This window comes from Rhododendron vialii, chromosome 6a, assembly GCF_030253575.1.
Source record: "Rhododendron vialii isolate Sample 1 chromosome 6a, ASM3025357v1".
Lineage (NCBI taxonomy): Eukaryota > Viridiplantae > Streptophyta > Magnoliopsida > Ericales > Ericaceae > Rhododendron > Rhododendron vialii.
Genome location: NC_080562.1, coordinates 11,055,019 through 11,068,697, shown reverse-complemented (window position 1 = coordinate 11,068,697; position 13,679 = coordinate 11,055,019). Strand labels below are relative to the sequence as shown.

The 13,679-nt window shown below is 39.6% G+C and overlaps 1 protein-coding gene and 1 long non-coding RNA gene across 5 annotated transcripts; both read right to left on the bottom strand.

Moving 5' to 3' along the window:
- Positions 1–418: 418 nt before the first annotated feature.
- LOC131331410 (protein DETOXIFICATION 27-like) lies at positions 419–9,367 on the bottom strand. 3 transcript variants are annotated; one of them, XM_058365333.1, is made up of 8 exons: positions 8,984–9,367; positions 7,081–7,622; positions 6,905–6,991; positions 6,748–6,804; positions 1,681–1,919; positions 1,476–1,594; positions 944–1,030; positions 419–864 (listed from the first exon to the last, which is right to left on the bottom strand). In XM_058365333.1, exons 1-8 carry the CDS (start codon positions 9,266–9,268, stop codon positions 802–804), a joined length of 1,479 nt encoding a protein of 492 aa, XP_058221316.1. In that variant the 5' UTR covers positions 9,269–9,367; the 3' UTR covers positions 419–801. The 3 variants fall into 3 exon arrangements, with proteins under 3 accessions (XP_058221316.1, XP_058221318.1, XP_058221317.1); XM_058365335.1 differs by lacking the exon at positions 8,984–9,367 and adding an exon at positions 8,598–8,834 and having other exon boundaries at positions 7,081–7,618; XM_058365334.1 differs by having other exon boundaries at positions 657–864; positions 7,081–7,618; positions 8,984–9,287.
- A 1,889-nt stretch (positions 9,368–11,256) lies between these two features.
- On the bottom strand, positions 11,257–13,161 carry LOC131331409 (uncharacterized). Of its 2 annotated transcripts, none has more exons than XR_009201378.1 (2): positions 11,739–13,161; positions 11,257–11,602 (listed from the first exon to the last, which is right to left on the bottom strand). It is a non-coding gene; the product is annotated as an uncharacterized LOC131331409 (long non-coding RNA). The 2 variants fall into 2 exon arrangements; XR_009201377.1 differs by having other exon boundaries at positions 12,733–13,161.
- Positions 13,162–13,679: the final 518 nt, after the last annotated feature.

Sequence of the window (13,679 nt, the reverse complement as noted above, 5' to 3'; positions counted from 1 at the left end):
CAACCACACCCCCTCTCACATGGCCCCATCAATGTTGAAAGTTTTGAACTCAGACCCAGCAGGGTTAACCCCAAGTCCCAGATCTTTCAACGTCACGTTTATGGCCGACACATTGTGACAATTCAAACTTTTAACGCTGCCCAAAGAATACAATTCATCTTTAATATCCTAACAAATTTAAAAACGAGACTCAAACTTTCAATGCCCTTAATAGCTTATCGCTAGCCTAGATATGATCTTTTTTTAAGCGTTTTGTGTTTTCTAAATCCGCAAGACTTCTGGATTTGATCTTCCTTGAAACCTTCTAAAGTTCATGAAGTCACCTCTCTGACCATAGGATTTTCCCATCGAAATTCTGTAGAGACCAGAAACTTAAAACAAATTCTCCGAAAGCAATCTAGCGGAGGAGATTAACTAGTTTTACTAAGTCCAGAACGACGATAATCGACGATAAAACCATTTCCACTTACATCCGGAGTCACAAAAGAAGGGAAATAAACCGGTCTATAATACTCTTCCTTCCACGGTTCCACCAGCCATGAATTGATTTAAGGAATAATGTTGTGATTCATGCACACATAAAATGTTCAATGGTCCGAGAAAAAGCATTTTGATGTATTTCATGTACTGGGATAATAAAGGACCGGACCTGTCGCAGTGGTGAAGTTGCCCAATTGTGGCTTGAAGGTGTCATGGGTTCAATTCTCAAAAACCGTCAATCTACTTGTAGAGGTAAGGCTGCGTAGATGAAACTTTTTCCAGACCAGCATATGCAGGAGCTTCGGGCCACGGGTATGCCATTTAACTTGCTAATAGTCTGTTGGTTGCAACCTCATTGTTCGTATGCACGCGAGCTTTTTGCACCTGTGAGGAATTTAGTAAATTATACGGTCATGGCAAATGAAATTTACAGTAAAGGGAATATTTATTAAAATGACATCACCTGTTTTTCCCATTTGCATCTGACCGTTATAAATGTTAATATCAATGTTTGGACCACTGTTCCACTGATCATTCCACACCAAATACCCTGAAATGTTCTAATCTGTGAATTATTGATCCAGTATACAACTTGGAGAAAAGCTTACTCGAACCGGAGCATACAAATTGAAGTTTCTGCTTGCAAGTTATCTTCATATTTATATGGTGAAGTTGTCATATCGAAGATTTCTGCGGGCTATAAATTATACAAATGAGAATGCAATTTTTTGAGAATTCAGACAGGTAGAACAAAGGACTAAACAATCAATACTTGAAAAAATGTAGTGAAGTCTAGACAACAGAAATAAAACTGCCTCTGAAGAAAGTTTTTGGATCATAGATTTTAATAGGATTTATTGGGGGTAATGACTAATGAGATGGTCCACAAATTTTAACCTCCTCCAAATTTATCCATTCTCTTCATAAATCCCTCCACAAATCCATAATCGAAGGAAAGCCTACAGTCTCAGAGCTTGGAGTAAGGAAAGACATACCTCAATGCCAAAATCTAGGAACCAGCCCATAACAAGCCCAAGCGGAACTCCAACTATATAGTAACTACCTACATTTACAAATGCCACCAATACTTGCCAACCAGACCCAACTGCCACACCTGGAGAGAGACGGAACACTGTCATATTTTTGTGATTTTATTTGATTGTAAAATTCAAAACTTAAAATGCTTGATAATTCACACACCCGAGAGTACTGGCTGAATGCAGTTCAGGAGAACGGTAAATGACAGCAACACTGATAATTGTTCGACCATTGTGATTACAGAAGTGGTTGAAGTGAAGATCATCGCAAGCTTATCAGGGATGGCTAAGATCAGAACCCAAAAAAGAATGCCCACAAGTAGGGAGGTGAACACACAGACAATGCTAGCAAACTTCGCACCTTCTGCATTGCCAGCTCCAAGCTCATTTGCTACACGTACCCTGTAATTGAAGTAGATCATTCACAAAGAAGAACAGAGTTTCGTAGTCAAATCATTCGGTAGATTATATCAAATTCATTGCTTTCCATTGTTATAGACTAAAATGAAAATACCGATACACAGGCCTCACATATCCGTGAACATGTTTGACACGGACACAACACAACACTCTCCGGCCACAAACACGACCTAACACACTCCAAACATATGTTGGACACGCCTAAATACATGTTCGACTTTTCTATTGTATATTTCCTACTCGAACACATGAACACTCTGGGACGCATTGGGGACACGTAGGGACATTATTGGGACACGTCACTAACAAATTAAAAGGTTAAATCTAGTTTTCAAAACTTGTATCAGCGCCAAAAAATTTCATGGATAAAGTTCATTGAGTTCTTATATAGTGACCGTTGACTTAAATCTTTAATGTTAATATTATATGTTGGTATTATCTTGGTTTGATAGAAATTATATTTTTTTGACTGTTCTATGAATTCAAAACATACATCTATCATACACACATTTATATTCGACGTGCCTCCAACGTGCCTGTGTCCAAAGAAATGACAGGTCCATGTATCGTATCCATAAACCGTTCTTCTTAGGTTATAGAGCCTGCTAATTAGTTTCACTTTCATTGTCCCCAACTTCATCTATAAGTGTTGAAATGAAGACAAACCCTTCAAATCCATTTCCTAAATCAAGAAATTCCCATTGCTCTGAAACATAGGATGTTGATGTTTTGCGAACAATTATCTTTTTCTCTACCTATTTCTTTTTTGTCATTTTGTCCACCAATGTACTACTTTATATGAAAAGACTGGCACAAGGTTTGGATTATACTGGGGTTTTAGGTATCACTACTTTAATCATTTGCATTGAACTTTCAAACATTCATGGTTGATCAGAAAATATGATTGAAATCAATGAGGAAACTGAGAGTTGTATCCCATTCTTTAGTTGTTTATTGAATTAATAGGTCGGAAATTGTCAACATGAGAGACCATCTAGTTTCAATATCTAGATTGGTAGAGCTGCATTTATCAACTAAGCTACGAGCGCACAGACATTTTTACATGGGAGTCGTATTCGTGGAAGATATAGATACAACACGAATACTTGTAATTTTGCAAAGCATATCCCAAACCTACCCACAATATAAACATCAAAACTTTTCTATTTTTGAAGTGTTGAAAACTTTATGGAGACTCTAGGTCACGTATTTGAACTTTTGTGGCACTTCTTGAATGCGTTAGAGTAATTTTTTAGGAATGAATAAAGGTAAACACTTGTCTCACTTTGTTTACATTTAAGATAGAAAGATAATAATGTATAATCTATTCCTATAACTTTTGCTTTCTTGCCTAATATTTTGCACCAGATAAACACAATGGTTTCTCTCAATTCTTGTGATTACGTTTCACACAACACTAAAAAATCATCATGTGTTTTAATGTAGCGTAGCCTAATGGGTAATCGGTAATCCTAACAGTACCATTATCTTATTTTTTTAGAATTTTATGTATTGTCGTATCCATATCATATAGGTATCTTGAATCAGCATCCATACTTCATAGCTACTAGGAGGTGTGTTAGAAGTTCAACAGCATGCACAAATGCAGCTACTGTCACTTCTGCACTTAAGCTCTGCACCTTATGGTGTAGTGAGAATGGCCCCTCTCAATCACTCTCTAGAATAGACAAGGCAGTATAAGTGCAAGAAAATAGTTTTCCTAAAAAATATAAAATCATGACCACGAACAAATAAGGGCGGCATATTTAGATGTCTATGATACTTTTGTAGTTATATCTGTACTCTGTCGTCACATTCCATTATCAAGGTGCTGAGACTCTCAAAAATTAAATAATCACAAAAAAGTATTACCTTATTCCAACTCATGGAACCAAAATATCATGCTTTCATTTTTTGAAAAACCCTTTCTCCTTCTCTCTCTCTAGAATACAAGAAAAACCCTTTCTCTGAGTTTGCTTGGGTTCCTATGCCGGGGGGGGAGGGGGGGGGGGGGGGGGGCGCGGCGCCGCCTCTCCCCTCCTCCTCCTCTCTCCGTCTCCTCTGCCATTCCCTCCTCTCCTTCGCATTCTCCCATCTCTCTTCTCTTCCAATTTCTTCTTTCCTCTTTTTTTCCCTATCACAAAATCAATCGGCTTAGGTAACGAGGTGGCGGTGACGGTGGCTGCTGTTTTTAGGAGCCAAATCGTTGTGCTTCACAGCAGCTCGCAACAGGGGATTCGGTCGTCCGACGAGACCGACTCTGGTAAGGTCCTCGAATCCCTTGTCCTCTCCTTATCCCCTCTTTTTTCCCGACCCTCTGCCCCCATCGTTTGTCCCTGTTGCACGGCTGTTAGCCTTCTCAAGTTTCTCGGTTGGAGTTGTTGCTGGACCTCTGATTGCGCCTAACCGCTAGGGTCTCTCTGGGTTTGGGTGTAGCGGTCGGCATTGGCTCCCGCCGTGGCCGTTGTTGAACGGCCCGGTTTCTCGCCTAACGGCTTGGTGTAGCATCCGCGGCTGGTTGTTTGTTTTCTGGATTCTGGTTATTTCTTCTATGGGGTGGCCAGTGGTGGCAAGGTGGGCATCGGAAGTCTTGACTGGCGGTGGTGGCGGTCCGGTTTGTAACAGTGGGCGGCAGCTTCTTTGTTATGGTAGGTTTTGGGTTTCTTTGGGCTAGACTTTATTGATGTATCTGGGCTTTTTAGGCCTTTTGGGTGTTTATGTTTTTCACTGCTTTATCTGGGCACTTTAGGCCCTCAGGTTGTAATGGGCTTTGTCCCAATGGTTGTACGGTTCCAACTTTTGGTTGGACTCCTTTTCCCTTCCCTTAATAAAATGTTACTTTTGCCGATCGAAAAAAAAAATATCATGCTTTCACTTCAGCGAAGAATAAAATAAGTAAAACAACTTAATACTATGAAATTATAAACTTCAACACATGAAGCATAATAGTAGTAGGAAACCTAAGCAACGCATTCGTTTCAAACTCCATCTGATACAGAAGTGACGAATATGAACACCACATTAACCAAATATTAAAATGGACTTCAATAGACAGCCCATCCTGATCAATCCAAGTCAAAAATAAATCAATGGCAATGGACTGCAAACTCCAAGGGGAAGTCTGCTAAGTGCTAACAGCGTGGTCACTAAACTAATCTTCTCAGCAGCAGTTTATCATAAATGGGGAGAAAGGAATATGAAAACTATCCAGAATAAGAAAGAAGGGAAGACGATTGTCATGAGAATTGAGGAGGATATTATATCTTTCTTATGTTCTTGGATGAAGGCGGCTGATATTCCAGAGAATAGAAGGCTAAGTGAGGTTCGGAGAGATCCACTTGACTTCATAAGTAGATAGGCAGAGTTGTTTAATTGCCCTGTAGTCTGCTTTTGTTGATCTTTTTTTGTTTTGTTTGGAGGGGTAGTCAGTGAATGTGTGCTACCTTTACATTCCGGGCTGGGGGCTTCTGCTGATGTTTTGTTTTGTTCTTTTTTCCCTGTTATGTTTTTTGTGTGTTGTTTTGTATGAAACTCAACTGACAAAAAAAAGATGTTTTACCGATCTCATTTATATATTTCAACAAAGGAACCCGATATTAGTTCCTATTTGTCTATAAACATAAAAGATAAAGATCGAAAGTATTTCAGAAATTCAAAATCTATTTGCAGACAGACAAAATCACAATAAGGACTTTTGACTCCAAGATTATATTTCAGTGCCAATGACCAATAAAACTACCATAATCCAAACCAAAATGTTCATATCATTCAAAGACGGATAGGTACCATTGATCAATGCCCAATCCCTATCATTAACTTGTGAGAGCAAATATGAAGGCATGAAGCCAATGTCAGCATCTCATGGCAAAAGGTCTACCCAATTTCACTCTCATTTGGTCTTTGGATGTCCCTATTCTACGAGTGTGTGGCAGCGTTTCTTGCATAAATGTGAAGTTAGTAGACCTATCTTTCACCTCGCACAGGCGGTTGACTGGGTCATGCATCATAGGAAGGATAAGGAGTTCAGAGATCTGGTTTTCAAGCATGCTTTCGCAGCAGTCATCTATCATGTCTGGTGTGAGAGAAATTGAAGAATTTTTCAGCAGAAGAGTCCCACGACCTTGGAGCTCTGTTCTAAAATCTCTTCTGATGTGCGTGCTTGCATATGCTCTTGGCGTCGTATCAAGCGGACTGATGTCAATAAGCTTTTGTGTGCTAGTTGGAACATTCCTTATATTGTGTTTTCTAGTTGCTAGTTGGTTAGTTTTATGTTGTTTTCTGCCTTGGAGATAGGCCTCAATGGGCCTTGGTCCTGATGTAGGTTGCTCGTTTTGTTGCTGAGTCTTTCCAGGGGTATGCCCCTTTGATCCTTGTATTGGTTGATTTCTTTCAATGAAAGGTAATTTACCTTAAAAAAAAAGGGTCTACATGGGCATAAGAACCCTAATTATACCAGCATGGTGACAGTAAATGCTCTGTGGAGAGACCATGTTCAGATAATGACAATGACGATTAGAACAGGGTTATCTGAAGGTTGACCTGAAGACAACTAGGGGGACAAGGTATCGCAGCCAGAAACTACTCCCTTGTGGACTTTGAGCAGAAAAAGAAGATGGCTTCCAAAACTATTCCCTTAGTGGATTTTTAGTGTCACAAAACTAGATGCTTGTGTTATGTGAAGCTTTATATGGAGCTTGGGACTATGTTGCATTTGCTTCTATGCTATATTATGCTGTAAGATCAAGTTTCAATTCCAGAAAAATTAACTATAAACTCGAAAGAGGAGACAGACTCACAATTTACAACATACCCAGTTGCTGCAAAAAATCCAAGGGGAATCATGGATTCCCATGCCAGGATAGTGACGCTGTCGGACAAAGGGGAAAACAACAAGATTAGAACAAGGAAAGACCTCTATTGGGAATGAGCTAATTAATTAACTAAACGAAAAGCAGTACAGATCTAACCAGATGGACAGGGCATCAAGTGCAACTTCAGCATTCTGCATTTTACCTGCGACTATGATCAACACTCTAAAGTAAAAATTCTCCAACCTAAAGCATTACAAGCACAAGTTCAAAATGAAATTGAAAACGAGATAGAGAGACACAAAAGGAAGTGAGGGAAGGGAGCGAGCACATACAAGAGCATGACCCCAGAAGCCACAGACAGCTTGAAGAATTCCCACAGCCCAACAAATGCTTGATTGGAAAAACCAGTCCAAGAATGAGGACAACCACCACAAACAACAAACCCAAACAGACCTAAAACTGAAACCCACCATGAGAAATCGAGGGTAATTGCAGTCCCAACAATGCCAACCCTCAACTTATACACAAACAACCAACTAACAAATACATGGAGTGCAAGTACCACACCGGACACCCAAGCGATCACCGCTGTCTTGAGTTGGCACTGCAAAAACCTCACCAACGTGAACTGAAACCCAAAGCTCAAGTGCATCGGAATCAACCACAGCGCCACCACTCCCGACAGCTCTGCCACCTCCATTGATTGCCCCGTGAACTCAAGTATGGGCGTAGCGAAGAGAAAAAGAGGCACCAACAAAATTGAACTGAAAAAAAGCACAACCCACGAGCGTTGCATATAAATGCCCAACATGTGGTATTGTTTTGCACCATATGCTTGACCACAAAGCGTTTCTAGCGCACTCGCCATTCCTAGCTATCAATGAAAGAAATTCTTAGTAGTCCATCCAAAAGCTTAAACTAATAAATAGAAAACACAAACATCGGTATATCATCAAGCCGTATACGAACTATATATTGTAAAAGAATCTTCTCTAAAACCCAAGATTTCAAATAGCATCATGTAACCGCACTGGGAGTATCGAATGACAAGTAGGGGTAATCGGTGTTTCAACCTTTTTGAAACTATTTTTGGATAGTGAGAAAGGGTGAGATAAATTGGCATTGTTGCTAGAGATAGTGGTGGACTAGCTCAGGTGTGGCGATGTGGTAGAGTAATGATATCTTCGGCATTGGCTATTGAAGCTTGGGCTTTAAGGATCGCCTGCAGTATGGCAAAAGAGTGGGAAGATCAGGAGGTTATCTTTGAGTCGGATTGCCAAATTCTCATCAACTGTGTAAAGGACCCAAAGGTGCAGTGTCCATGGGAAATTGGAGCCTTTGTCACTGACATTCAGGAATGGGCACGAACAAGGAAATGGACGTTCGGATGGTGTGCTCGAGGGAACAACAAGGCTGCCCATTGGATTGCGTCTCGATGTCTAGATAGGAAAATCTTATTTCACACGGGTTGTATTCCGCCCGATTTGAATTGTGTTTTGCTTAAAGACTTGTACTGAGCAGTTTGTTTAATCCAATGACATATTCAAAAAAAAAAAAAAAAAACCGGGGAGCCCTTTATCAACCAATCTCACCATTTTTGGTGAGATTTAAAATGGTGATATTGGGTGAGAAAGGGAGGAGCCAATCAATAAATTCCAATTTATTTTTGTACTTTTCTCTCCATTTCTCGCCAAAATACTCGATCTAAATGAATGATTTGGCTAAAACCATAACCCTTTCTTTTCTTTTCTCACGAAATCCCTCCATCCAAAGGGGCTGTTGAAGCGGATGCAGAGCGGATAAAAGATCAGATATGAAGGAATATGTATCGGGAGTCGGCTTGATAGACTTGCCTGTTTTTTGGTATCACTGGTATATCGGAGTGCAGCGATATCAGAGTCGAAACTTGAAACTATATCCTAGCTAACACCCCCTCGGAAAATTATTCAACGCCATGGGACACCACCAAGTGGTGCCCCAAACTTTTCTTAGACCACACATCTGTGTGGGCTCCACCCCACCACAAATTACGTGGAGCCATTTGTGTGGTAGAAAGAGTTTGAGGCACCGCCGCCACCGGTGCCCAAGGGCACTCAATTATTACTCCACCCATCACATTCGAGCTATATACGAGATTATCAAACAGAGTAAAGCGAATTAAGTTGAATTTAGAAGGGGGTTTTAGAATAGATTACCAAGAAGCCGAATTTAGAAGGGGGTTTTAGAATAGATTACCAAGAAGCCGAAGGTGATGCCGATGATGACAGTGGTGACGATGGAGATGGCGGCGAGGTCGAGGTCGCTGAGGTGGCCGGCGAAGGATTGGGTGATGACGGTGAGGGAGAACAAGGCGATTCGAGTGAAGATGGAGGGGCCCGCGATGTGCCATGTTTTCTTCGACTCTAACAAGATTCGTCTGATCAAATTTCCACCGTTTGATTCTTGTTCATATACTTCTTCTGCTGCTGCTGCGGATGATGAGATTAACAGAGGCTGGTTGTCGTCCTCTGCCAATCCCATGGCATTTGGCTAGTAGGACCAACAGATTCAGTACACGCCGCTGGCAAGTGTCCAAGTGGTTGAAGGCGGTCAAGTGTTTGGATTTATAGGGACATTTGAAAAAGTGTGATAATTTAGGGGGTAAGATGTAATTACAACCAATGGACTCGTAGACCAGTTAGTAACTCGTGGCTCTCCCTCGTGGGAGACCAAGGTTCGAGCTCTGCTGAGGGTGGTTTGTGGGTTCAAGACTATGAATGGCTTCTAAATCTATTGTGAACTAACTCATTAACTTTCTCCGTTGATGTATACAATAGTGGCAACAACAACAAAAAAAGATGTAATTAGAGCATCCGCAATGGTAATAATCAAAACTAAAATGTGTTATGTAAGCATTTGATTATCCATTTAGTCCATCATCAAACTTAACAACATTTACCTCCATATTGGTTATTTTTGCATCCCTAACCAAAAAAACCTCCACAATACATAATGCACATTTGTCCAATCGCAAACGAATTTCAATCACGCACCCGACCACACCAAATTATTCATTTCAATGAGACGATTCTAATATAAGGTGTTTTTGAATTATTGAGTTTTGAGTTTGGTTATTGGTAAAAATTGTTAAGTTTGATTATAGAATTTGTAGAATTTGGTTATTTGATAAAAGACTTTTAACTTTGTTTATTACAATGTGGGGTGTTTTTTGAGCATTATTGTTAAATTTGTTTATCCACACCCATTTGCTTGTTATAATAGGGATGCTCTTACGGTCAAGCTTTCTTACAAAATAATTACTTATTTATAATTTTCAAGCTTAAAAATAATGGACTTACTGAAATAATTTTTTGTACAATATGTATTTTATTTGATAGATCTCGATGAGACCTTTTGAACGATGTTAAAAAAATTAAAAATTAATTACGTAAATACATTATTTTAAAATTTAAAAAATACGAATAAATACTATACTTATTTTTTAAAAATACTTAGTGGAATGTTAGTGCCATGGCCATAAAGCTAGAGGGACCGACCGATCCCCTGTCAAAATCGTACCGACGACCACACTAGGCCGTCTCCTGCCACCAAACAACTGATCCAAACAGTCCAAAAATTCTAAAAAAAAAACGAGGGGCTTATGCGAGAATCAATGACATCCGATATGTATAGAATATTTAATCTAAACACCTTATTTTTCGTGTATATTCGGTAGGGGACCGATCGATCCCCATAGCAGGACTCGTGCCATGGGGCACTACCCATTGTCCCTCAAGCCGCTCCATTATCACACACTCCTGTAGCTCAAGACTACATGTATGAACTTTACAGTTCAAGACTACATCTACCTAGGGATTTAAATCCCGACCCATGCTGTTAATATTTTTCTTTCAGAAATTCATTTGATATCTAAATAAAAAAATCAATTTGGTAATTTAGATAGTACTACTAAAATAAGAAAAATCACCTACAAAGTTCGTTCCCATGGGAACACATGCCACAAGAGAGCATCAGTGCCAAGTTAGCACGATTAAGAGAATCACTAGTAGCCTGAGGCCCTGAGCGGACCTCAATTTTAGACAAAACGGCTTGTTGAAACCCTAAATCAAAGACCTAATAGACCCCGCCATTTTATCCTCCGCTACAGTAACTTGCTGAGTGTGGCAATTTACTGTAGCCTCGCCCGATACAACACCCTCTCTCTCTCTCTCTCCTAGGTAGTCCACGGCTTCATCGTCACCTCTATCTGACGGTGTCAACTGTCATCATCGAAGAACTTCTTTACCTCGTCGGCATCGATGTTGGCATCATCGTCAACAATCGTGGACAGCTCCAATTGTGAACAGCTCTACCACGTCGGCATCTCCAATCGAGAACTGCTCTACCTCTTCGGCGTCTCCAAACACGAACAACTCTGGGAGGAGATGAGGCTTGATTCAAGTGTTTACTGTATAGTTTCAAGAGACCCAATCTTAGGGGGAATTTGATTTGGGGAAAATCAAAACAAGTTGATGGGAATTCAGTCCATAGGGTTTGGATTGGACTTCGATAAGTATGTTTGTGAACACTAGGTGCATGGCGACGTGCCTTGCACGTCTGTCATGCCCGTTGAGTTATCCGTTAATTGACATCGTCAAAGGCTACAATTCCAATTCTTTTCCCATTGCGATAGCTTAATTCATTGAATGAAAAACTGATACAGGGCGTAAACTACAAATAATTTGAACTGCTTTGTGCTTTCCAAACTTGGGAAGACCATCTTGCTGATTGAATTCGTGCCTCATGACAATCACTAAGCTTTGTTGAGGTAGCTGCTCAGACTAAGCCACAAGAGTGCTGCCAGTAATTGACTCGCTGAAAATAAGAAGCTTCAACTTAGTGTTGAATCAATGAGCAAACATCAAGTTAGTGTTTAATCAATGAGCGAACATCAACAGAAAAAGTTACATGACACTATATTTTGAGGTTTGTACAATAGAAGCAATAGAACCCGATGATACATTGACCCATCTAGGGAGTAGGACATTGAGCATGAGGACCAAGTTTTGTCATCTTATAGGAAGAGGGGATCATTCGATAAGTGACAATGCATTGCTTTGCACTCAAGTTCAATCAAAGATCAAATGCCTAAATATTCAATAAACAATGTGTCCAAAAGAGTACAATGGAAGACTTCTATTAGTATATTTACAGTATGCACTTATACTGCCATTCAATCAGCAATCTGACAAAAAAAGGTCAAACAGAGCGCAGTTCATAAATCAATGAAGGGCAACAGGAAGTAGGAAACATCACTCAAAGGAAAAACAATTCTCAATATATGTGATGTCTTTGTTATAATAACAGTGAGAAACCCTAAGCTAATCCAAGCTCTAAGTACCAGAAGATGGTAAGAAGCACAGAATCACAAGAGGTCCCACCTTAAGCTCGTTCTACTAATTATCGTTTTTTTTCCTTTTTTTTTGCAGACTAAAAATAATAACATAAACAGGTTACAGAACCGAGGGGGTTAAAAATAGTATAGCAAGCCACACATATGGAATGAACACAAGTAACTAATGGCTAGTACCCTTTCATAAGCCTTGCACCATCAATACCTCTCTCTCTCACACAGATACAAATACACTCACACACTTAATCGGTAACTAATGGTTATGAATGTTTTGCCCTTGCTAAGAATCCTAAGATGGTGAACGAAAGGAATACCGGAAAAATCCCATCCATTTCCGAATTCCATGACACATAACACATCAAAATAAATCACATTCCTAAGATTAGTTATTGCAAGATTTAACACACTTAATCACTCAACTAAATAAGCATTTGGCATAAGTAATTGGAATGGCTACATGGACTTGTTTACTCGAAATAAATCAATCAAGTCATAAACCATACTTAAGTTTAAGGTAATTATGTCCTTAAATGCTACATAACCTGCCCGAGAGGCAAGTAGTGAAAGTCAACAGCACATGACAGAGGCTAACCTTGTCAGCAAATCCATAACCACTTCCTTTTCCAGAGCTGGGAGACGACTGTGCACTACAAGCAGAATAGGATACGAAATGCATTAGACCTCACTAATAGTTGCTTGAGCTGCTTTTTAGATAACATGAACCACAAATTAGTGAGAGAAAAGATGAACCACAAATTGGATAACATTCTTCGTAACATGAACCACAAACCTCACTAATGTTAGGTTTAAGGGTAATGCCATTCTTCATTAGATAATATGAACCACAAATTAGTGAGAGAAAAGATGGAGTGGATAGCCAAAAAAGTAATCAAGGCTCAGTTAGATTGTAGAAGAAACATAGATTCTAAAACCATAGGAAAAAAAAACCTATTTTCCCTAGTTCTTAGTTTATGAATTTCTAAACAAACCATTACTTAAAATTGGACAAAAAAGTAGGCCCAGTTTGGCTGATGTTTACAAAATCGAAATGGCATATCACATGGCCCAGTCAGCCATGTGAAATCAAGCTCAAATCAAGAGCCACAAAAAAGTACGCCCAGTTTGGCTGATGTTTACAAAATCGAAATGGCATATCACATGGCCCAGTCAGCCATGTGAAATCAAGCTCAAATCAAGAGCCACAAACTATACACCTTTGATATACCGCAACCAGTACCCAAATTCCTTCTTATAAATTTTCTCTCGCTCTTAACATGCACAAATCGAAAACCACAGTTTCACAAAAAAATCTGAAATTTAACAAACAATCCATTCCCTTTGTAGGGAAATTTCAGCAGATTTACAATAACCGAAATTAATAAGAAAGGGAATAAACTGTAGCTGATGTTCTAAACCAAATTGTACAACTGAAGTCATGTTAAAAAAACTAACCAAAAATGTAGACCGAAAAGTGTAGATCTAGAACGGAATCAGCTCTGTGATCAACTCTGCAAAAATTACGAAGAGAGAGATAGAGGA

Coding starts and splice junctions, on each gene's coding strand:
- LOC131331410 (XM_058365333.1), bottom strand. CDS start 9,268: ATGGGATTGGCAGAGGACGACAACCAGCCTCTGTTAATCTCATCATCC. Junction 1,595..1,680: donor CATTCAGCCAGTACTCTCGG/GTGTGTGAATTA, acceptor GTCTCTCTCCAG/GTGTGGCAGTTGGGTCTGGT. Junction 865..943: donor GATGCAAATGGGAAAAACAG/GTGATGTCATTT, acceptor AATTCCTCACAG/GTGCAAAAAGCTCGCGTGCA.